The sequence below is a fragment of the Pteropus medius genome, unplaced genomic scaffold (genome assembly GCF_902729225.1).
Source record: "Pteropus medius unplaced genomic scaffold, Ma_sr-lr_union100, whole genome shotgun sequence".
NCBI lineage: Eukaryota > Metazoa > Chordata > Mammalia > Chiroptera > Pteropodidae > Pteropus > Pteropus medius.
This window is the reverse complement of record NW_024347791.1, coordinates 8,670,799-8,697,186: the sequence shown is the minus strand read 5'-3', so window position 1 is coordinate 8,697,186 and position 26,388 is coordinate 8,670,799. Positions and strand designations below refer to the sequence as shown.

General features: G+C 36.3%; 1 protein-coding gene across 1 annotated transcript in view; it reads right to left on the bottom strand.

Moving 5' to 3' along the window:
* Positions 1-7,619: 7,619 nt before the first annotated feature.
* GNPTAB (N-acetylglucosamine-1-phosphate transferase subunits alpha and beta) overlaps positions 7,620-26,388 on the bottom strand; it is a 58,963-nt gene continuing 40,194 nt past the window's right edge. Inside the window, 11 exon segments of the mRNA XM_039877967.1 lie at positions 7,620-9,030; positions 10,666-10,756; positions 13,717-13,884; positions 17,471-17,569; positions 18,084-18,169; positions 19,512-19,625; positions 20,320-20,539; positions 20,755-20,954; positions 23,083-24,188; positions 24,839-25,042; positions 26,142-26,265. Of these exon segments, the coding sequence (XP_039733901.1) occupies positions 8,953-9,030; positions 10,666-10,756; positions 13,717-13,884; positions 17,471-17,569; positions 18,084-18,169; positions 19,512-19,625; positions 20,320-20,539; positions 20,755-20,954; positions 23,083-24,188; positions 24,839-25,042; positions 26,142-26,265 (2,490 nt within the window). The 3' untranslated portion in view covers positions 7,620-8,952.

Below are 26,388 nucleotides of genomic sequence, written 5' to 3'. Positions count from 1 at the left end.
TCCATCCCATTCCTTCATTTCCCATTCAGAGATTTTTTTTAATTATTCTGGATTTTGTGTAAATATTTGCCCCACCCATTTTCTAAGTTTTGTTACCACATATATGTGACCTTAAACAACCCTGCTAGTCTCATTCAAGTTTGGGCAGTACAAAAACTGTACGGTATTCTATGTAGTATTCTGCCACTCCCTTTTTTATTTATTTTGATTATGTGTAGCTATAGTTCTTTTATTTTTCACTGCTATATAATATTCCATTGTGATTCTATTCCACAATCTATTCATTGATTTTCTTGTCCGTAGACAGGTGGGTTATTTTAAGATTGCAGCCTATACAAATGCTACTATGAATGTTCTAATCATATACATATATATATGAATATTATATGATATATATATATCTGAAGTTTTTACAGAGTATCTAGGTGTGAAGTTGCTGGTTGCTGGTTATAAGTTAGATGATACTCAGTAATGCAAAACTGGTTTCCACTTTATACTCCCACCAACAGAATGAATCCCCATTGTTCTATATACTCATCATTACTTGGTATAGTTAATCTAGTAGGTGTAAAATATCTTTGGGATTTTCTTTTATATTTCTCTAATCACTCATAAGATTAAGATCTTGTTATGCTTACTGGCCATTTGCATGTCATTTTACTAAAGTATTTGGGGTTTTTGCTTATTTTTACAATTGGGTAGCTATGCTTCTTATTGATTTGTAGGTCTTTTTATATGCTGAGTCTTAATCTTTATGACTTTTTCTGTATCTTTTCAAAGGTCTGTATCTTTATCCTGAAGTCATAAAAATATAAAGTTCTAAGGTTTTATTTTTTATTTTAAACCTTTTGCTCATCTAGAATTGATTTTTGTGCATGGCGTGAGGAAGGATTCAATTATTTTTTTTTCCTCATATGAAAACCAACTTATTAAATAGTGCATACTTTTCCTACATGTCATAGGTCAAGTTCCTGTGTGTTTTCAAGTCTGCTTCTCTAGCCTGTTCCACTGTTCAGTTTGCTTAGCCCTGTGCTAAAACTACAGTTTTCACCATTCCAGCTTTATTAAAGCTTTTAGGGCAAGCCTCACATTTTATTCTTTTATTCAGGAGTATCCTGAGTATTCTTAAACTTTTGCTTTTCAAGTAAACTTTAGAATCAGTTTTCCAAGTTCCATAAAAAGAAAACCTGCTGGATTTTGGTTGGAAATGCACTGATCTATAAATCATTTTGGAGAGGACTGAGTCTTCCTATTCTTGCATGTAGTGTATTCTCTACTAATTTACAACTTCTTTAATATCATTCAATAAAGTTAATTTTTCCCTATGCAGGGTTTGCACTTTTATTAAATTTATTTATAAATAACATTTTATTGCTATTTTGTTCTAATTGTTGCTGGTATATAAAAATCCAATTGATTTCTGATATCGATTTTATTCTTATATCTATTAGGTTGCTAAACACTTTTGTTACTTCTAATAATTTGTCTGTTGAGTCACTGGTATACTGTTTACTGAATATCATATGCATGCCTACAGTGCCAAAAACATTTTTAAAAAAATTAATCGTAAAAGTTAGAATTAATATTTTATTAATGAATGTAGATTTTTAGATGGAAAATATAACGCTCTTTCAAATATAAGAGTTACTTAGTATATATATAAAATGTCACAAGGTATTCTGAGTCTTTAGAAAGTATTTCTCAAAAAAAAAAGATCTAAGAAATCAACAGTAATTTAATCAAAGAGAAAACTGCTTGTATAGACTGGTTTAGAAGGACCCCGTGGTTGTCACTGCTCTCACAATCTTGAGGCCAGTCTCTCACATGTTGTCCTATCTAATTCTGCCTGTAACTGGCAAATGATATCGATTTTATTAAAAATTATCGAAGTGACACTTTGTGCATCAAACTTCTATTTGTTTTCAACTTCCTAGACATCCCTTTTCCAGGGAGCTTCTTTCTTCCAAGTCCGCATAGGAGACTTTAATGGCAGCTGCCAGTTCTCTCCCACTCTCTCTTACGTGCCTTTTCACTACACCTCTTCTCTATTTTTCCTTCTTCCTATTGCTCTGGATCTTCCCTTTTGGGTCACTCTATCACTTTCTTCTGTAAACAAAACTTTCTCATGCTTCTGTTGCATCCCCGCTATAACTCCACTCACCAAAACAAGAAAGATTTGAAAAGAGCAAGATTATACATAGCTAGTTGATACTTTGGCAATCACAGTTAGATAGAATCAAAGCATAATTTGAAAAGTTGATTTTGTAGGCAGATGTCTCAAGCAGTCTTGTTATCTACCTCTTAACAGGCCTCCCCTGTTTGTTCACTGAATGAGATGACATCTGACACAATCTTCTCACCCTGACTCCTGCCTTCAGGTCCTTAATGTCCTCATCTAAAATGACCTACCTCTAAAAAATTAAAATAAAATAAAATATAATGACCTGCCCCTGCACTCCATTCAAAGTCCCCCAACTTCTATGGCCACACCTGAAGCTGCTGCACTTCCAAAATTCCTCTTTCAGACATCTTACCCTCAAACCTCTTACCTTTCCAGCTGAGTCTCATCTGTTTCCACTAAAACCATTTGCCAATCTCATCAAAACTTCCAATCCACTACCTTTTTACTTTTCCTTTCTCCATGAGCCCCCACCTCTTCTTTTCTTAGATTCAAATTCCATTATTTCAGTCAGTCTCTTGCAAATAACAACCTGTGCTTTCACTGTATTTCTCTGGCAAAATGTTATTTCTGCAAACACCCAACTATCTTTCTCTGTGCCCACCCCTGCTCTGGTGTGTCTGGAGAAAATTACTCAATGGAGAAAATTTGCAGGACTCTAAATTTATGAGTTCCAGCCTTGACTGGGCCCTAATATTGTCCCAGGTTCTCCCATTTCCTTCTGGCCAAATCATTTTCCCCAGTTACTATTTTAAGCCTTTTTCACTACTCAACCTTCAATTCTCTCTTCATGCTAAGTATTTGATCTTCTTCCTATTTTTCTGAGGAAGTAGTTCAGACTGAAACCACCATATTTTCTGCCATCAAACCTGCAACCTATCTGGATGTGTGTATATCCTTTTCTCTTCTTAGACGGGAGAGAGGACCCTCCTCCTTTGTTCTGAGTTTCATGGTTTATCTTGCAAGAATCTTACATTACCCATTACTTTTCTCTCTCTGCTCTATCCTTTCATTAACATTTACAAATACTCAAATCTCTCACAACTTTAAAATTTCCTGGGCCTTATTTCCAAACAAGCTACTATTCCCCCATGTCTTCCTCTTAGCAAAGTTCTAAAAAGAATTATCTTAGTTTATTGCCTCAATTTCCTCTCCTCACATGTTCTTTTAAAAACAGTCTAAATCAACTTCGGGACCTCTCACTTCTTCAAAATGGTGCTCACTCTAAAGTGACCAGTGACCTCCATGTTGCTAAATCAAATGGACATTCTCTAGTCCTCATCTGACATTCAGCAACAGCCAAAATTGTTAACCACCCATTTGTCCAGCTCCATTCTGTCTTCTTTTGACTTCTATAGCTATACATTCATGTTATCCTCTTATTAGTCTGGCAACTTCTCAATATCTTTGCTAGCTCTTCCTCCTTCAGTGGACCCTTGGATGTTGGATTTCCCCAGGACTTGGTTTTACTCATTTTTTTTTTCCTAGTTTGTACTCTTTCTCTAGATGTTTTCATATATACACATGGCTTCAAATATCAGAGTTTCTCAAAGTGTGGTAATGGACCAGCCTTTATCAAGATCATTTGCATAGGATGAAATGGGAAAGTGGTGTTAAAATATTCTCAGGCCCCATCTGAAGCCTACCAAATTAACTCTGTAAGTGAGGACTGGGAACCTGCATTTTCTCATACTGCCTAAAGTTTGGAACCACTAACGTGATTTGTCACTTTAACAAAGATAGCTCAACATCTCCATCTGGTGACTTACTAATGTCATTGCCTTGTTTTCTGAAATGTTCAGAAACTTAAAAATGTGAAAAACAAGAAAGAAATAAGGAACAATAGGTATGAATTAATTTTCTGACCCATGAATAATCAAGATTGGGTTATGTCAACTTTTGACTTTTCTACTTCCAACAAAGAACTTATCCATGTTCAAGTTTCAAATTTTAATCTTTATCTAACTAAATAAAAACAATAATTAGAATAACTATTTTATCACATGAAGTCTCTTAAAATGGAACCAAAGTTAGGATTCCTGGGGTTGGCTAATAAGAAGCATTCTACTTTCCACTGGAAATTTAATATGGGTCATTAAATTTTTACCTAGCATTTACTGTTAAATTGTTCTCATTATAAAAGTAATGTTAATTGTAAAGCAATTTTAGAATATTTTATGAGGAAAATTAAATTTACTCATAAGCTCATTACCTAGAGATAATATACAATTTTAAATTAGCAGTATTTTCATTTTCTTCTGTGTATGTGTCTATTTCCCCTTAAATAATTTAGAAATATATTTTAACTTTTGTACCTTAGTTTGCTACCACTTTTGCAATTTTTTTTTAATCACGTATTTTACATCTTTTATTTAAGATTTGGCAAAGACTTCAGCGTTTCATTAACTTTAATCATACTTGCAGACTGCCTAGTATAAATCTCAGTGCTAATTCTTAGAAAACCACAGTTAATACCCCTCCATATATATCACCACTCATTTTACTCTACTCATCTGGATTCCTGACAAAATGTTTTCTCATTTTTAGTAACCAGTGGTGTAGAATCTTGTTAAGGTTGTTTGAAAGCCTAAATATTCCCTTATTCCCTTATTTACTGTCTCAAAGAACTCAAGGTGATTGATAATCTCTTAGAAAATTTCTCAGTAGACAAACTAGCAATTGGTGATGGACTTTGAGGTATGAATTGGAGTTTAACAGACAGATAAAGAATAAAAAAACAGGTCAAGCAATACTAACAGCATCTGGAAAGGTACAGAGTCATAAAAGTGCATAGTGTGTTTGAGAAAATACTATGTGGCTGGCACAGTGTATGGCCATGGGTAAGAATGGCAGGGGAGGAAAAGCAGAAGGGAGGTCAGAAAGATAACTTGGCACCAGTTATGAACCATAATAAAACCATTATTGTGAACCATTTATAGAGTATTATGCGGCAAGTACTGTACTGATACTGTACAAAGGTTTCATTGAATCCTTTCAGTAATGAAAAATATATATAAGATTCACAGTATTCTAATCAATAGATTTGATTTTTCCAATTGCTCTCAAATATGGCAGCTTGCCTTCAACTTGAGTAATTAATCCATAACTTGGTCTTCCATATGCACCAAATCTTTATTCTGTGAAGCTAGAGTTGTTTTTGCTCAGCCCAGCACCCTTCCCCTCTTTCTTTTGGTAAGTCTCCATTCCCCTGGCCACAGACTAAGCCAGTCAGAATAACTCTCTTCTATTAGGGCTTTCTATACTGAAGCTGGAGAGGAAGCTTCCTGCTTCTCTGAGGAATGTAAGCCAGGAGCTGCTAGGACCCCACTGTGGGGAGTAAGGCTGACATGCAGAGAGAGACAGGGACGGGATATGTTGAGAGTCTTGGCAGGGTTTCCTCCTGCAGCCTTTTTTTTTACCCTCCAGCAGGTTGAGTAAAATTTGTCCTTTGTAATCCAAGTGTATCTTTTTGGAGTGCCTTAGGTCAACAGCTGATGCTACCACTTAATAGTTAGACCTCAGGCAAGGCACTTAAACTAGTCAGGCCCCAACAGTAAAATGTGGATGTGACGATGAAATGAGATTATGAATATAAAGCATTTAGCATGTAGAATGTACTAAGACATAGCTGTTATTAAGGCCAATGGGAAGGAGAAATTAAAACTGACAAGCCCCTAAATACTGAGGCCTTGTACTCGTCTCCATGAAGTCTGGAATTTACTTTAAAATATGCCAACAAATAACTAAGTAACTAAATAGAGCAAACAAATATGGCAAGAACTTTGTAAATGTTAAACAGATGAGAAGTCATTGTGCTAGACTTTCTACTTGTGGAATTATCAATCTTTTTTAAAGAAAGAAAAGGTCCATTGAATTATCATGCAATTTCTCTTTTCTGTCCTGCTGATGTGAATTACATTGATTTTCAAGCATTGGGCCAACCTTGTGTTCCTGGTGGACTTAACTTGATCACAAAGAGTTGTTACTTTGGGAATAAGTGAATTTGGCTTGTTAGTGTTTCATTTGGGATTCATGAGGTAGATGGCTTATAATTTTCCTTTCTTGTGGTAACAAGCCAGGCTTTAGTGTAGGGTTGTATAGACCTCAAGGAATGAGTTAGAGTGTTTTCTTTCTCTTTTCTACACTCAAAGAATTTTTGTGGGGTTGGTGCTGTGTCTTCTTTAAATGTTTTAACCGGAATTATGATTATACTTTTCTTTTCGGTCCATTCTCTGTTAGTCCCTATTTGTATACTTTGCAGTATATGAAGAAATAATCTTAAAAATAAACACTTTTGAAAAAAATAGAGTAGGCAAAGGACTTTTTTTTTTTTTAATTAAAAAAGGTGTCACTTAACTAAGTAAGGCAAGGTAATCATTTCATCCTAATGTCTATACTAAAAACCTCGCCTCTGGCCTGGATAACAATCCTTTCGCAAACTTTTACCACTACCATCATCACCACCGACATTTACTGGGCAGAAGTATTTGCCAGGCACTGAGCTGGGTGCATTACATATGTCATTTCCTTTAATCATTACCATAAGCCTATGATGTATCACCTCCACATTTTAAAAGAGAAAACTGAATTGTAGCAAACGATGTCCAGGATCCAGGACTCGAACCCCAGAAGTCTGACTGCGGAGTATGTACTTTACCTACTTGTGCCAGTTATGTTATGGAGTGTCAACACGGCCTGGTGGGATGGGAAAAGAGACACACAACCTGGGCTCCAACCCACCTCTGCCTCAAACTGGCTGGCAGACCTTGGACAAGTCACATAATCTTCCTCACCCTGGTTTCCTCAATGAGAAAATGCTGAGTGTGGTCCTGGCAGTCGTTTTGAACCTGCCTGTGAGACCTGGGAGTTTAGAGGTAAACCCTGGGGTCAAGCAGGATGAGCAGTTTTGGTATTATACACTGGACTTCAACAGAATTTCACTTGAACTAATGGTTCTGAGGCTTTAAAAATTTTGAAACCATTTGACTACTCAACTACTGAGGTTCCTTTGTCCTAATGACTTTAACAGAATCATTATAGAATCATTAGATGAATGATTCTACGAATATTCTATATTATCTATCCTATTTACCTATTAAGCTCCTGATTGTAAATTACATTCATCTAACCACAGAAAACTCCATCACATCCAAATGTTCATTTCTCTACAACTTTTCTAAAATAAATTCTTTATTTTTAAATAAATGATATCTTCTAAATTTCTACCGTATGATAAATCCCATCTAAAACTTATTTTCTCCCTATAAAATGATATTCTCCAGTATGTTATATCACTACCATCTTCTAATACTACTCTCCACTTGTTTTCAATAGTGTTTAGCAAATCCTGACACACTGTATTCATGTGATTATTGATTCTGGATAACAATAAACTCATTCCTCAGAGATTTAAAAATCAAAGAAAGCATCGGACAAAATGTAAGTTGTTATGAGATTTCAGTTTTTGAAATACATAACTTTTACAGCACAAACACAGTATTTACAATTTTTTTTTACAAAATATGTGTGCCATTTTGAAAGAATACTGTTGAGATCATGATTTAAAATACCTATCAGAGTTCAAAAAGGACTCGTGGAATCTGGTCTCCAAAAATCCACTGTATAATGATATAAATAAAATATGGCTGAATGTCAGGGCTTACCCATACATAAAAATACTAATTCTCTATCCCAATGGTCAGCAAACAATGGCCTGTGGGCCAAACCAGCTGGTGGTCTGTTCTCGTACAGCTACAAGCTAAACATGGTTTTGATATTTGTAAAGGTTAAAAAATGTTTTAACTAACTAAACAACAAAGAAGAAAATGCAGCAGAGACACATGTGGCCTGCAAATATTTACGATGTGCCTTTTTACAGAAAAAGTTTGCTGATCCCTGCATTATATGAAACTGACTGGAATATACTGATGGATATTTAAAAAGACAACACTGTAATGTGCCAGTACCATCAACCGTACTCATTTCTAAAATGAGGCACTTCTGTTTGAATATGTACATTTCCAAAACATAATTACATCTGGGAAGTAGCTCTGCTACTTAACTCTAGCCCTTTGTGATTAGGCTTCTACATGAAATCACAGTATTCTTAGGGGCTGAAGTAAATAAGGACAAAGTATTTCAGATGTCAGTCATTGAGCTTATTAGTAGTTATAAGTCATTTAAGACCATTTACAGTCTTAAATGTCAATAAAATCCATAATTTAGATACAGTCAATAGGTGATATTGCTGCATTATTTAAATAACATCTATAAAAACATGTTTAGACATGTCAATTCATTATTTTCAGAAGCAAGAATAGCTAGTTAACTTAGTAGTTACTTATTTTAAAAATGAGAAATGAAAAAAAGAAAAACAAAAGAACAAAAATGTAAAACCATAGCAAAAGGCTTTGGAATGCAAAGACTGGGGTCCTTAACATTCACTGCCAAGCCGTCTTCACAAGTTGAAGTTAGTTGGCAATGGTTGCCATGAACTTGGCAGTTGTCTCTTGTCAGTGAGCCTTTTTGTTCAAAGAATGACAGGTCCATAAACAAATGCTTTAAAAGTAAAACGAGTTCAGAGCTGCTCAAAACACAGGTTTTCAGTGTGTTGGTTAAATAATTCCTGGTGAGTAGGCTCTATCCATGTACTGAGTGTTTTTCCTTCTTCAGGCCAAGCTGGCTAAGCATCGCAACATGAGGACATCTCTGTGATGGCAAGTTTTAAAATGCTCAGTGAATGCTGAGGTAGATGATTTTCAAATGAAGAGCTTCTATACCCTGATTCGATCGGGACTTGCTTCTTTTTGTATCCTCCTTCTGGGGAAAATCTTCCGCTTAAGTGCAATTAACTAAATGATGAAAGACAAAATAAATTTCAATTTCCATGTTGACAAACTTTAAACTTTCTGAGTGTCATGTAACCTTAATCATTTCCAGTCTTATACATTAGGAAAAAAAACAAAACAAAACACTGGACAACAAACAATCCCCATTATTCCTACCCAAAATAAAATCAACCACTACTTTTGTTTGGCTTTGTAGATTCTATGGACCTAGATATGTGCCCACAAGATATTTAAACCCATAGGGATTAAAATTATTTTGGCCCAAGCTTCACTTTTTAAAGACTTATAACTAAAGATTTTTACACAGCAATTATCAAACATATTTATTTTCAAGATGTCTGTCAAGTCTTTCTATTGAAGGAAACTGGCTCTGTTTAGCCATAAGACACTGTCTCCAGGTTTAAAAATGACTACATATGTATTCTTTTTTAAAAAAAAAAAAAAAAAAGGAAAAGAAGAAGAAAAACCCTCCATTAAAATTCTGTCACCATTTTTTCCCCAATACTTAAACATAGCAATAATCATTTGAAAATACAGGTAATACCCAATTTATAAATAGGTTGTTAAGGCAAAAAGTTCATTTGTAATTTACTAGCTTAGAACTTGGATTTTTTTTCTCATAGAAACAGTTTAACCATGAGAAACTGGAAAGAGAAAACCTGACTATCAAAAAGCAGCTATAGTCTTTTTAAGATTTTTTTCTTCTAAGATTTTTATCTGCCAGGAACAATGGCAACAAACATCAAGAACAAGATTTATATTCCCTGGGCGGTAGATGAAGGTTAAATCGCAGTCCAGCTCGCCCGCACAATTTTCCATTTCCTGAATTTCCTTCCATCTGAGGCAGGAAGTCCAGGTGCTGTTTATCCTAAAGCTCTCAGTACTTCGATCTCCTCCTCTCCCTTCTCCGTGTAAGGAAATTCAATGTAAGTTTCCCATAAGTGACAGATGAAAAAGCTCCACTCAACAGTCACCTCGAAAGGAGGCTGAGGCTAGGTTCGCTTGCCCTGCACAAGTCCGGTCAGCCCAGACCCTGTTCTCTCTCTTCTTCAATCCCTTTTGTTCAGAGCATCTCATACCTGCAACCTAATAAGGATTCTCTTGTCCCTTTTTTTCACCTCACAAATGCCCATTCTACTTCTGGACCCTCACCTGAAGGAGGCCATGTGTGTGCCTGCATGGAGAACTCTCAGCAATTCAAAGGAAATGTGAGAAAAATATAAGTGAGCACAATAGGCACCATCTACAGGACATTGGAAAGTCTGAAGATGACACTATGGTCAATTAGAAAGATTGTCTAAGAAAAAAAAATGGAGACCATAAAAAAATAGTATCAGATGAAGATTCTAGGCACTTTTTCATTAAAAATACATAGAGCTTTTCAGTTTTAGCTTGAAGTCTGCAAGTTAATTTATTGAGTTCCAGGTAAAAGAATACTGGTTATACATCTAGAAGATAAATAATTACGTTTGATGCCTAAATATTATGAAGTACATTTGACATTCTGGAATATGAGCTAAAAACCAACAGAAAAAAAATTAAAATTTTCTTGAGAATTTATATCCTTTTCTAAAAGAACCAGATACTAATATACCAAAAAATACTGTTTGATCCCCACGTAAAATATATAAAACTTACCTGTTCAGCAAAAAATGAGAATACAGTAAACATAATCAATGTTGCCAGTACACAATGAGTCCAAAACTTCAATTTGTCTCGATATGCTCTCCTGTTCAAAGAGAAAAGAAAGCAATTATGTAGTTCTGTGCACAGTTTCACTGTTTTAATTATAACTCACAGAGTTAATTATATACCAGTGTAGCAAAATCAGCAATGTGAAACACAAAAACACCGTCTGGAGGCAATTCTAAAATGTTAACACAATACACATTTCCAACATGAGTTCTGATTTTTCATTATATTTGAATTAGTAAAAGTTATCCAAGCAGAGACTTCAAAAGAAAATTACTTCTGGTGTTTAATCAAAAGCACACTTTCATTCATTTTTATTTATCCATTCATATTTATTTATTCACTCGGTCATTCAATAAACATTTCTTGTGGACACAGAGAGATGAACAAGATGAAGTTCCTGCTGTAAAGTGTTTACAACCCTGGGAAGTCACCAACACACTGATGACTAGCCATCACACAAGATGGACAGAAACATGTATTTTCAAAAGCAAAGTCTTGTGAAAAAACTAACAGAAATGAGGAAAGCATCTCAGAGATGGTGACATTTTATTTAAGCCTTGAAGACAGGAAGGGAAAGCTGAGTCCTACAGAACTGAGTGAAGCCTGGCACAGTGGCATCAGGGAGAGCTAAGCCATGGAAAGGCAGGAGGGTATAAACTGCAGTTGTTCTGGAAAACCAAAATGAGGTTTGGACATAATACTCCAGTGGAAAAGCAGATGAAATCGCATGGGGGGGGGGGGGGTGTGTGTGTGTGTGTGTGTGTGTGTGTGTGTGTGTGTGTGTGTGTGTGTGTGTAAGAGAGAGAGAGAGAGAGAATGAATCAGGGTGAAAATGGTGACCATCTGAAGGATGATGTCACAGCAGGTGACCAGAGGCAGGCAGTCATGTTGGTCCAGCATGAAAAAAGAATGAGGGGCGATGAGAATAAAAAGAAGCAACAAAAGAGATATTCTGAGAGTAGAATCAACTAGACTTGAAGATAGGATACTGGGGATAAATAGAGGCGGTATATCACAGTTTCCTTATCTGTAACATAAAAATAAATGAATAATTTATTATGACAATTAAATAAATGCTCAACATGCACTTGGAAAATATGCTAATGACTACCAAATTGGGGTCTCCATGTTGAGTTCCAGATTCTCATTTACAACTGTATGGTAGTAGATGACTCCACACCTCAAGTCACATATTCATAATGGTACTCAAATATACTTTTTCCTCCCGTAGTTTCTACTGTCTGCTGCTCACAATGAGCTCAGTCAGTTCTAATGTCTACAGTGACATTCAAAATATGTGTGTAATTTAAAGAGCTAAGAAGCTACAGGCTGTAACACAACTAATGAGTTGCCTCAGCAACCAGAGAACCCTATAATAGCTGGGGGTGAACCAAGCTTCCCTTAGCCACCCATCCACCGAACACCTACTATGTGCTAGGGAGGTATTGTGGACTCAGATACAAATAAGCCACCAGCTCTGCCCTTGAAGAAGGCTCACAGCACACAGACTGATGCGCAATGCGCTATACCCAAGAAAGGAGAACAGGAAGAAAGCCAATCGAGAAAGTAGGGAAAGGTGACAAGGGATTGAGAGCACGGTATCATGAAAGGAAAAAGACAAAGAAGTTTTTAGAAAGGTGTTGGTGGGTCAGGAGTGAGAGGTAACACAGATGCTGAGCTGGATGAGGAAAAAGAAGTCCCAGGTCAGGGAACTGCAAAGAATACCCCACACCTGATCTGTCTCATTTGTACAACAAAGAACCTAAGTCCTCTCAAACTACTCTTAAACCCACTCCTTTCTTATTCAATTGAGCCTCTGAAGGTAAATTTAGTCACAAACTGGGTTTGGGGCATTAATAGGTAAAACCATCCAAGGTTTCTTTCCTCTAAACTAAAGGAAAGTGAAAATGGTAAGAAGTTATTCCAGCCATTTCTGGAAGACAAGGCTCACGGTTTTGTAATAACTTCTCTTCATTAAAATAATATATATATATATATATATAGATATTAGCAATATACATGCCAATTGTCTCATCCAACTCTAAGACACCAAAGATTTCTAGCTGCCAAGGTCTACTAATTTCCTCTCTAAAATCTCTCCCAATTCGGTCTACTGCCTTCTCTTTATTTCCTGGGCTGTGTCCTTGGTTCATACCTTGACTGTTTCAGGACAACTGGTATGCTTAGAACTTGTCTGCCTGCCTCCAGTTCTAAGACAACACTGCCTCACTCCAATTTCCTCACCAGTCCAACCCCCACACTACCGTTAGTCATCTTTCCAAATCATAAACTCTGGGCAAAACCAACATCTAAAAAAAATGGGAGCCCCATTCTCTAAAGAAAAGAGTCTAATTCAGATGCAGCCCCTCACGATCTCCCCTTTCCCGCTCCAAAGCACTCTCTTCTCTTTTACACCTCTGTGCCTTTGTATTCTTAGCACCTGAAATGGTGGAGGCAGGGCAGGTGAGGGGTCAAAAATCTTCCTAAATTGAAAGATGAAATTATCTGTATAACTAAGTATTGGAAAACATAGTAAAATAAAAGATGAAGGAAACATTATAAAGCAGCTTTGGAATATAGTGAAACATGCAGAGGGTGGAGAATCAGGCTGTATTTGCTTCTTATCAGCTACTTCACCTTGAGCAAACCACTCGGCTTCTATTACTGTGTTCTCATCTGTAACGTAGCAACAACATAGCAATAACAGTACCTTTAAAGAACAGAGTAAATATATTATATTGCCCAGCACAGTGTCTGCCATATAGCAGGTAATCAAGAAACAGGTGGCTACTCTAATGGCAGCAATGACAATGAATAAAGCTCGGCAGATACACTCAGCCAGTGAGCGCAATAAAAAGTATATTTCAACGATTAAGATCAATAAAAACTGTCAGTGTATTTTACAAAGAAATTATATAGCAAATAACACATTAAAGAAATTTCATCATTCTAAAACAAATTACACACACAGGTATAAGAACCATGAGAACTTACCATTCCCGTAGCTCATGCATATGAAGGAAACGGTTTCGATACTCTCTTGGCAGCTCAAACTGGGATGGTATGGGGAACATGGATTCATAGAAGTCTCTGAGAACAGCTTTTACTGTCTGGGCATCTTTATGATTGTGGTCAATGTTGTCATTCAGGCAAACAAACTTCCTGGAAATAACAGAGATCCAGGGTTATTGGTTATCATAAGGATGATTCTGACCTAAAAAAAAAAAACAGAACATGTGGATTCCTAATACATTTTAAATAGATTTATGTCCCTGAGTGGTTACATTTACTGACATAATTCTCTGGGGAATAACATTCTATAAAATTTTTCTTTGGGTAGTTCTTACCCACAAAACAGAACTAGAAAAGATAACACTGAAAGTGCCTTCTAGCTATGGGAATAAATTAATGATTTCCATTTAGCAGGTCCCCAATTAAGTGTTCAACAGATGTAGTTAAGTGACTGGAGCATTTTGTCAGCAATGAGGGAAACAATTAGTAAGTACCTAAAACCAAGTTCTCTAAACTGATAGTTATATTACTAAGAATAGTCATGTAGATATTGAGATAGCCTCAAAGCTATAGATTCTGTAAGTCTGATGACCACTTCTCCGACTAAGCTGTAAGATGCTAAAGCTCTGACAAAAAGCAGATTACAGTGGTGGTGCCTCCCAACGGTTTCAAGTTCCCTTCAAGGCAAAAGTCACTAAAAGTAGGTATGGATAATGCCATTTTTGAAGTACACCTGCTAAAACTAAAACAAAAACAAACAAACAAACAAAACCCTCAAAACCCAAAACCAAAAAAACGCCATCAAACTTGAACCTAATAAAGATCTCGTATCAAAATACCAATTTACAGGAAACGGAGACAGAGGCACATGTTATACAACTGGGATATAATCAGAGAAGTCCAAAATATAGGAAATACACAGAATATATCATTGGATTTCTTCATACACACACACAAAATTAAATGCTTAAAAAAAGAGAGATTGAAGGAAAACCCATAGACCTAACTACAATGAATTTACTTGATGCCACTTCAAATCTACAAATTTAAAAAACACAAAGATGCTTATAAAAGACAACTGGGGAAATGTGTACATTGTCCAGTTTATCATACTAAGGAATAATGGTATTATGGTTATTTTTAAAGAGTTCTTATAATTTCAAGAAATATATTGAAAATTCTACATAAAATTTTACGCAAAATAATACAATGTCTGAGACTGACATAAAAATTATTGGGAAGTGGTGAAGGAGTGGGTGTGTTTCAATGAAACAAGATCAGTCGTAAACTGCTTACTGAAGATGAGTGATGGGTATGTGAAAGTTCATTATCCCATCTATTCTGTAAACTTGGGGACTGCTTTAGAGAGTATCAAAGAGATATGTCGACAGAATACAATGCATGAGCCTTGACTATATCCTGGAATAAAAACCAATGAAAGCTATAAAGAACATTTAGAAGCAACTGGGGAAATGTGAATATATACTGTCTATTACATGGTATTATTTAAACAATGTAAAGGTTTTTAGATATGCATTAATGGTCTTGTAGTATAAAGAATGACTTTGTTTTAGAAGACATATGCTAAAATAATTAGAGGTGTGCAACTAATTTTCAAATGTTTCAGCAAAAAATAAAAACAAAACTGTATGTGTGTACATAGAGATCAAGCAAATATGACAAAGCAAAACTGTATGTGTGTACACAGAGATCAAGCAAATATGACAAAAGGCTGATAATTTTTAAATCTGGGTTAAGTATGGGGTTAAGTTTGTTGAGCTATTTTTAAAAATTTTTCTGTATCTTCAAAATTTTTTCAAAAAGTTGGGAAAAATTAAACAAAGTATACATATAAAATAAAGGCTGTGCATGGATACAGGGTGGCTAAAGTGGACTCTTCAGGATTCTCAGCAAATACTCCTGTCTCCTTCCAAAAAGAACTTGCACTTCGCTCAGTATTTCTACCCCATCAGCTGACTCAAAGGGAGGTGACCCACCTCAACACAGAGGCAGCCTCTAACTAGTGTAAGCAAATCCCTCACCTTCACGGTGACTGGTGTAAGAATGGGGGGACAACATGTGGCACACAACAAGGGGCGTTCCCTCTCTGCCTCAGAACATGGCTATGTCTGCAGGGACATCTAGAACTGCTGCAGCTGCCCCATCTCCAGCCTGAGGACGAAGCCAACGAAACAGAAGGGCAGCAGAGATGAAGAGGCCAGAGAGAAAATGCAAGGCCTAGATGCTGCCTATCCCAAACACCTTGTTAATGGGATAAAACTGTCCTTAAAGCTTAAGTCAGAAGACTGATTTTCCACTCTTGACTTAAAATAAGTCCTCATAAAAGTAAAACAAAGCAAATAAGAGCTAAAAACGATAAAATCTATTCAGGGTCGCAGGAGGTATCTGGGCCTGGCATACACTGCAGGAGGAGCTTGGCTTGCCATGTGTCTTTTAAACTCTGTCCCTTAAAGGTACCACAAAGGTATGAATTCTCTCACTCAACAACTTTCAAATAAGCACAAAGACATAAAAGTAGAAGATACAACTAAAAATTGCAAATTCTCACATGGCATTACTACAGATTACTAACGACTGAGAGAGCATATCAACAGAATAGGGAGGAAAAGAGCATTTATAAAAATTAATTATTAAGGATAAAATTATTTTTAAAAATTAGAGCCGGGTATTCCAGGCAGAGTGAACTACAGACGTGTAAATGGAGCTATAGGCTGGGTGATTATTAATTATTGTGGCTTACTGTTTGCTTGGCTTATGGGAAATATTTGGGTTTTTTCGGAGGGGGGGAATAATTTTACTGAATTACTAAATACACTAAAAAAGCATTAAAGATATTTTCATTTTCCTTAAAATTCCAATTTCTGTCTCCCCACCAAAAAAAAAAATGAAATTTTTAGAAAAAATGCCATGGCTTTAACATGTTTATAAATTTTACATCTCTGATCATTTATAATTAAAATCATAAATATAATGAGGTGAAACTGAAGACTTCCACATTATTTAAAAGACTCAGATAAAAAATATTTAATTTAATATGTCATGGTCTTTTTTTGTTCCAGAAAACTGATGAAATACCTATTTCCCACTAAAGTTCAAAACAAAAATGCATGTTTTTTGCTAATTTTATCAAACTATCTAAGGCAACTGTTAGAGAGGCCGGGCTAGGCTTACGTATATCTGAATATGTACTCATCCCCAAAGAATGACTGTAGTTTACTGAATTAATTTTCACATTCATGGTTGCATTTCTTTTTCCACAGATGTTAATCTGAACTTTACTTCGAATTGCAAAGATAAGTCTAATCACTAAAGCAAGTTTTCTGGAAGCACCTTTTTAGAAATATTATGAGTCTCAGCTGTCTGGCCTCACCTCTCCCATGATGCAATTCACCGCTTAGCCTCACTAAACAGCTCATGTCACTGGACCCTTAGAAGTCCATGCTAGTTCCTCCGCATGAGGGATCCCTATATCTCAACTAACAACTCCCATCTCTAAGTTCAAACAGTATCTCATACCATTAGACATTTCCATCTGCCTCATACAGAAATAAGTTACACCCTTCTCTCAAGTCTGCTGCCTTTTTTTCATGTTTTTTTTTGCATGATTAAAGATAATTTTTAAACATGGAAAGTCTCTGTACTTTGCTCAGTTTTGCTGTGAAACTAAAAGTGCTCTAAAAAACAAAGTTTATTAATTAAAAAAGACAACCAGTACCTGGGGTTTTTTCTTATATCATCCAACTGGCCAACTACATGAGAAACATTGGTACGAATCATTTTAAAAGCAATTTCTTCTTCTCCCATGATTTCAAACCTGATTATCAAACATATTTAAAGAGTGTAAATATTGACATGGATATGTAAACAAACTTTCAATAAAAAAAAAATTTATAAAACTTTAACAGACTCAACATTTTCAGAATCAATCTCACACAAGAAAACAATTTCATTCATATGTGGGATATAAAACAGAAAGCAACAAAAGAACAAAACAAACAAACAAAACTTCATAGACACAAATAACAGTTTAGTGCTTACCAGAGGGAAAGGCAGGAGTGGGGAAAGTAGATAAGGGTAAAGGGGGTCAAATATATAGTCATGGAAGGAGATCTGACTTTGGGTGGTGAGCACACAATGCAAATATAGGTATGATGTATTACTGAATTGCACGATTGAAACCTATATGATTTTATTAACTAATGTTACTCCGATAAATTTAATAAGAAAGAAAATAATTTCACATAAACTTTAAAAGAATGTTTAATAAACTATTATAAAACTATGAAAATACCAGACTCTTGTAATAATTATTCTTAAACTAAACTTACCTATATTTGTTTTTGTCCTTATATGCTTTGTGGATTTTATCAGTTACTGGTTTACAGTTGGTTACTAGACTTTTAGTGACGGGTGGCTGTAAAAAAATACAGACATAACATCAAGGCCAAGACTACTGTAAGGCAAGTGAAGCATTCACCTCAGGTACAAAGTTTAAGAGAGCACTAAAACACTCAGTAATCAAGATATTTTTTAAAATCAAGTTGGCACACTATGGCGCACAGGCTAATTGCCTGTTTTTGTAAATGAAGTTTTAAGTGACATATTTCTGTATACTAATCCATGTCATTTGCTAAACTATTCAACACATAATCAGCAATACTTATAGTTGGTCTACGTATTCTGTTAGCTCCTATGCTGACCTCTCTCACCAACAGCTGCACTGGTCACACCGTGTCTCACCATGAGTGAGCCTTCACGGGGCTCTCTGAGGGCAGGGTGAGGAATACAGTCCCCAACATGTGCCATGAATGCTAAATTTCAGGAACCAGATTTTTTACTGATTTGTTACTCTTCTCTCTCTACATTCATTTACAAACATCTTATATGCAGTTTACTATAAATTATCTAATTATGGCTTGAACATTTGCAAGATAAAAAAATGTTTTAATACTTTATTCTGATTATGAAAGTGAAAGCTATTCATTATAGAAAATATGGAAAATATCAGTGTGAAAAAATGAAATTAAAAATCACCTATGATTTAATCTATTGCCATTTCCATTACTTTTTGGGGTGTGTGTGTGTTTGTGTGAGTGTGATGGTATTTGGGAGTTATCCATTGTTCAAATCACACTGTGCATATGTTACTACCTTCTTTCCTCTACTCAATTTTATTTGGTAAACATTTTTCCATAGAGCAGCAAAAATTAACTATAAGCATCACATTAATATTACATCCTTGTTCCAACAGTTCTAAATGTACATGATCACGACTCTGAAACTGGGATGTATCTTACAATCAACAGTCTTCCAACCATTTCAGCCAAGTGGCACTCCAATATATGTGTGCGTCAATCACACAGCCCCTTACTGGTAAAATCAAGGAAGCGCCAGCATCGAAACAGCTTTGATGAAAGATGGTACCCCAGTTGAAGAACATTTCCTTGGTTAATGTTTAACCTCAGGACTGTTCTCCCAAGCCAACGAGAATACTTTGGGGCTAGGCCTCTGTCATCCTTGGTGAATAGGAGGCCTGATTATAGAATACAAGTGACTAATCTCAGTATTAGCTTAACATCCATTGCGAAGGAAAAAAGATATTCCAAAGCAAAATATAAATTATTCTGAGTTATCTGAGCTACTTTCCACCAAAGACACAGTCCACTTCTAGTTTCTGACATGCCATACAGAAATTGTATAAATCCCAATAAGGACATACTTTCTGATTTACATAAAAGAACTCCCGTTCCACTTACCAGATTGGGGTCATAGTACGCTTCCTGAGTTGGTGGGATGTTGCTTAGCTGAGTGATATTAGTAGGAAGCATTTTTGAGCAATTTATTAACATGTGTTCCAGACCTGTTAAATCCTAACAAAGCAAAATAAAAGGATAAATAAACCTTCTATGTACATTACAAGTAATGATTGTGGTTTTAAAAATAAAACCTATGTGAAAGTCTCCAAAATTTGTTTAAATGTCATCTTCAAAGAGAGTTCGACTACATGACTCTTAAGATAAAGACACCCTAAAAGGAGCAGAATGAGATAATACAAATATAAATGTTTCATCTTTGTCTCAAAGAGGAAACATCTTGGACTATGAGACACTATTTTACACAAGATGGTCCAGGGGATCACCAGATGGGATATCATGCAGTTAGAGTCATCTTGGCACGCTTCATTAGTAAGTTTCCTACCCCTGGGACAAGAGGCTATGACAAAAGGGACTGTGCAGCATCATGGGCCTGACCGAGAGCTCCAGTCGGCCATTCCTGTAGCCCGAGTGAACTTGTCACAAGAATCTCATTCGCAGGTATAGTCTGGTTCTTCTCCAGATAATACAATAGCAATCCCTACTGCAAGCCTAACAAAGGTAATCTCATAAAATATGATCTTCAAATTTGGTTTTAATTCTGGCACTAAAAATGGACTAGTTGTAAACACCCTCATTAAAAATTACTTTTACTTACATTATATTGAAATATGTAGGAGGAAAAAGAGAAAGTATCAAAATTACAAGTTTCATTTAAAATGTCAAAAAATTTAGGGAAAAAAATACATACCTGCAAACTTAAAGGCAGGTCATGAATTCTGGTAGCCAGTGTTCGGATTTCTCTGTCAGACAAGACACCAGACTGGTCGGTATCTACTTCATCAAAAACTTGAGATATATTCAGTGGCTGAACTGCACTCATGAGATAATAAAAATAAGAGAAGGCGAACTGCATATCCTCAGAATGGCGCACTTTGTGAAATGACGTCTTGTCAAATTCTTCAGGGAACCTGTATAATATAACATATAATGAACTCAGGATATTTAAAATACGTGCAGTACCTAACATTTGAGTTAGCATCTTTTTCCCACTTATTTAGACAGTACCTTCTAACATATTAGTCATCAAATATCAGAGCCATAAATTTAGCAGAGCAAAGATGTAAATTTCAAGCAGACCTAGCTCTGAGCACATAAGAACCACCCAAACACCAGCCAGACTTACATATCTTGCAGTTCTTGCATAACGATTCGGTCAATCATGTGAGGCATGTGTGCAGGGACTTTCCGAGATGTGAATCCAAACTTGCTATTTAGAATTTTATTTACATATCGGAGGGAATCTGCAAATGTATCTTTCAGGTGTCTCCCAGTATGTTTGCTATCAGTAAAGTATGCCAACTGTGTCTTCAATGACTCTTCTTCCTGAAAAGAGAATTCCATATAACACAGCATAATGTTTAGTGCGTACGTATACTCAGCTAACAAGAGACAAAGGTACCATTTCATACAATGTGGTAATAACTAGTCACTGAGAGTCCACGAAAATGTGGACTGTGAAATGAACACTCACAGGTCACTTTGTAAGAGCAGGGCTAAACCGGATTTCAGTGAAAGTTATCACCAACACTGGCTTGAGAACAACAATTGTATAGTGAAGGTTTATTTATAGAGTATTCTTCAAGGACCAGTTATTGATCAGGAGATTTCATAGCCCTTCAATGCAACATTTAGAAAACTTCTTTACAAATAAGTTTGATAATATTTTCATATTAAGCTATTTTTACTGTTGATTTCAAAGCAATAAGTACTTGAGTATTGAACACAAGGACTAGATACAAACTGGTTTCACCATATAATCGTGTTATAAAATGTGAAGAACTTTATCAGAACCAATGAGGCAAAACTGACTGAATGGGCAGATTGGCCAAGAATATGAATACACTTTACAGAGGATGAAATATATTTGCTTCTCAAGCTGATGAAAATGTAAAAAGATTTATAATAACTGATGCTGGTTAGCCTGTGGAGAAACAAACAGTCTTGTATACTATTTGTAGAAGCATGAAGTGGTGCGACATTTTAGAAGGACATGTTTAAATTTTTATGCACTAGACCCTTTAACCTAGCAGTTCTACCTACAAAAAGAAAAACTTCCTCAAGAGTAAGACATGTGTACAAGAACATTTATTGCAACACTATCTGTAATTGCAAAACACTGGAAATAACTTGCAGCCAAAAAAAAAAAACAATGGCACTGACATGGGCAATTTGCCCACATCCCACAAAATCAAAAGCTAACTGCAGAGCAGTGTGTGTGTAATGTCACTGTTGCAAAATAGAAATTGTATAGTGTATATATTTGTATCTCTATAGAAGAGTACTGAAAAGATATCCACCAAAAGATAATAGTGGTTATATTAAGTGAGATTAGGAAAAAAGGAGGGAGACCTTTTCCTTTTTTACTGTTTCTTTTGCAGCACTGCTTACAATTTTTAATACCAGCCTATAATTATTTTTGTTATTTAAAAAAAAAAAAAAGGAAAGAAAAGGAAAAAAAGTAAAGAAATAAACCTCGGCAAGAATTCTGCATTCCTTCACTCGACAATTAGTAAACACCTACTGTCCTAGGTACTGGACACTCCCCAAAGACAATGAAAGGACTAACACATGGTTCCCTCTTCATCCTCTTTTCTCCCAGTCTGACATCCACTCATGGCTGTGCTTCATTCACAATCCAACCCAGACCACGGGATTTTTCTAAGTCTGTCAACTTCTACCCACACTTCCAAGGCCAGCTCACAGGGTATTTCCTCAAGGATGTCTTCCCCAATATCTCCAGACAAAGTTAAGGAATTTTCCCTTTGGACTTCTTGTCCACACCTCAACAGAGACACTTGTCACATTGCTACAATTATTCACCCACAAATCTGTCTTCCCAACTTGCTCTAAGTCTCAACTAGCAGCAACTGTGTTCTAATCATCTTGCATTCTCCAGCAGTTAGCAGAGTGATGGCACTTGGGAGATGTACAAATGACCCTACAGCATCAAGGAAGCCATGGTACAGGAGGGCGAGCACTCTAACTTTTGAGTCTTGGCTCCTGCTGACTTGCTTTTGGGATGCTGGGGAAGCTAATGAACTTCTCTGCACCTTGTTTTTTTCATCAGTAAAGCTGGAAAAATATCAGCTCTCACTTGTGCAATGTATGCAGAAGCATTTGTTGAAATCACAACATGGCGAATAAAGATAAGATACCATCCCTGTTCTACTACTTCTCGGGGTATGCCCCTGGCAGAATCCCTTGCTCATTCACACTAAGGCTGGTTCCTAAGCTGTAAAATGGAGATAACAATAGTAGAAACCATTATAAGCTATTTTTATTATTAGGGTTATTGGGACAATTAAATGAAACCATGTAAGAAAAGTATGTAGTTTAGTGGTTGGCACAGGGAAGTGCTGGATAAAAGGTAGCTATTTATTAGATTAATATCACTTACAAGGTTATTTAGTTTTCCTGAGCATTGGAAGGAATAAGGCTGGATGTAACTTACATCAAGAAGATCTTGGAAATACTTTTTTTTCTCCCACGGCAAAAAGCCCAGGTAACTGTCTGTGTAATGTTGCAGTTTTCTTCCAGGTAATACTTCATTAAGACCTATGTGATTTTTAAGATTGTCCTCCATTCTGTTTATCTCTTGTTCTTTCCCTATGGTTTTCTTTTCTTTTGGCACATGGTTTTCCAGTGGCACGATCAGAGCTGAGGGCTTTTCTTTTGACACACTTTCGCCTCCTACTATTTGGGTCTGAGTTTCAGATCTAAAACTTGCCTTGGTTTCCAAGTCTGGGGGTGGATTCTGACGCTGGTGGTGCCCATTCAATTTCATTGTCACTGCTGGAAAAGTTGACCTCTGTAATCTGTCAGATGCTCCTAAGCTGTTTGGCAACATGCTTTTGTGAACTTGTTTTACCAGTGGGGCCTCTAAACTCTCATTTCTTTCACTTGTTATTACAGCTTGGTTTATTTTTACTTCAGCATCCTGTAAGTTCATCAGAAATGATTTCAGCAAGGCTGACTTGGACAGGTTGTATCCTTTCATAGTGATGTCTCCACGTTCTAGCTGCAAATTCAAGTTCTTGAGACTTAACTGGGCCTCTTTTGGAAGAAGTGAAATATTTACCAGGGGAATTTTCACCTCCTCTTGGAATCTCCGTGTTGAGTTAACATCATGTCTCTTGAACTTTGGGAAGCGTTTTTCTTCAGGAATATCCTCAAATAAGATTTCCGCATCTGGAAGACGTGTTATGGGGCTAACCAATGTTTGGTAAGAGTTCTGGGTTGTAGAATTCAGTTTTGGTTCCTCTCTTGTGTCAACCTCTACTATTATCTGGATTTTGAATTCTTCATCATTTGCATTTTGGAGTGTGAGATTAAAATGTATTGTGGTCGCATTCATTCCACCATGCATTATGAGGTGGATGGTTTTCCACTTATTGGCAATAGAAGCATGTCGAATTATTGGGTTGTCACTATAAGCTCCTTCGATTCCCCTTTTGGCTATTTCTGCAAAGCTGAAATAAGGCAGGCGTTCACCTTTTGGAATAACATAGTGAGTCTGGTTTGGGAGGAGAGTTACTTTATATAATTCATGAAAATGATCTAGAGGAAAAAACACAAACATGACTTTTAAACAACTAAGCGTTTCCGCCTCTTTTTTCTTTAATTCTTAGGGTTTGAGTTCACTTTCTAAAAGTGACTCTAAATGAACTGAAAATAATCAGAAATTCTACCGGTACAGGGCTCGTTTTACTATCTGAAGCCATCACAATTATCAACATGGAATGCTTGCTGAATCTGACCCACTACCAAGGTACCACACAATTCTTGACAGCAAATTCCAATGGTCAACTTCCATCTTTTTGTCCATTTGAAAAAAAAACTCTCGGCCAAAACCACCTCTGTTAATAAGCTATCAACAAGATCCAGTATTCACACCATCCTTACTTAATAAATTACTGGTATTTTATTATTTCCAAATTAAACCATCGCCATATATTTTCAGCTAAGGTAAATCGGCTTAGTAAAAAAAAAAAAAAATCAGACCAGAGCAATAAAGGAAAAGCTACATACAACGTTAGTGTCTACTGTTTTCTAAAGATCAGTGTCCTTTTAACTTACAGCTACTTTAGATGCAAGGCTGAGAAAGGGACACACAGAGAATAATTAAACAACGATGAGCCCAAACCCTCTCTACTTATCAAAGATTTTTATCTCCTTCCTCTTAATATGATTTTATGGCATAAATATACCTTGCCCACAGTCGCCAGCATCAAACCCACAGGACAAGACATTGCAGGCTTGGTCACAAAACTTATCAGCGAGCCAGGAATTTGCACATCCTTGATTACAGTAAGAAACACTGTTTATTCCACCTCCAAACTGCCAGGGCTGTCCAAGTCCAATACTCCCGGTTCCCCCGCCACCTGCAACATAGCGACTCCCTCCGCTGTTACCTGTAGAGGGAGGAGGAGAACAGAATCTTACTGCACCTGTAATCTTGAAAAAAAAGATAGTTCCTTATTTCTTAAGAGTGTTTTCAAGATTGATGCATGAGTTACAGTCAGAAAGGGTTCACCTCATTCTTTAGTAAAATATTTCATGTAGCTTAAGAAAACAAACTGAAAAGAGGCATCACTTGACAGTGGACTGAAGACTCACTATCTGGGCAACCTAGAAGTACAGACCTCATCATTGCTCAAGGGGACATGTGTAGGTGTGGATGGAGGAAGAGAGAAATAGGAAGAGACTGTTCCAAAGACCGTGACTGTCGGAACTGCCAAAAACACGTCCTAACATGGGTGCTAACCTCGTTATCAAACGTGAATGTTCTGTTAAGGATTCAGTTCTCGGGACTGCACGGATCCACCTGACATGTCTGTGTTCTCTTGAAATACAGCCGCTTCTATTTCTCTAAAGTGTTATCTGCTAGATGTGACTAAAACAAAACTTGTTTCCTCCAATACGAAACAATTTTCCAAATCTGTTTCCTCATATGGAATATGGGAATGATAATGTCTCTGCATATATTCTCTCTTCCTTAGGTGACTAAGAAATTAAGGTAGATCATGGATAATGCTTCATAAATTTAAATGCTTTATAAACTGAAAGGCGACAAATAAAAGTAAAAAATGTATTGTTATCAACAAGTCCAAATATAAGCATGTAAGAAAGGGAGAAGAGATGCTGAAGAGATAAGACATTTATTTTTTTTGCATCTCTTTAGTCGCTCAAAAGTCATCAGCCATGAGCTCCTATAAGAACCAGTTAGAGTTATTCTTGCTCTCGAGCTTACATTATAAAGAGTATTCCTGAGTTCCACATTTTCAATAAGAAAAGACATTCTCAAGTACAGGGCCAACATGGAAAAACACCCTCAACAACGGATAATATGAAAAACTGGGTCACGTGGGACACAGGTCATCACCTCCAAAGAGTCCATAGGCTACTGACTAATACATAAAGAATGCTTAATTCACTGTACATGTTCAATAATAATTAGAAATGAAAAAAATTCCATGAACAGAAGCAAATTACATTTGAATACATCCTTACCAGAGCAATCACCACCATCCCAGTCACAGGCTGAATTATTACAAGCCTTGTCACAATAGCCGTCTTTAATCCAGGAACCTGGGCAGCCTTCAGCACAATTTGGCACAGGCCATGTCAAATAAACCTATCATAAAAGCAGACAGAACATAAAACAGTTTTTGGTTTCTGACACTTTTTACCCTCAAATTAGGATTCATTAAAATTAAAAAAAAAAAAAAATGAGCTCTAGAAAAGGTTAATATTTTCT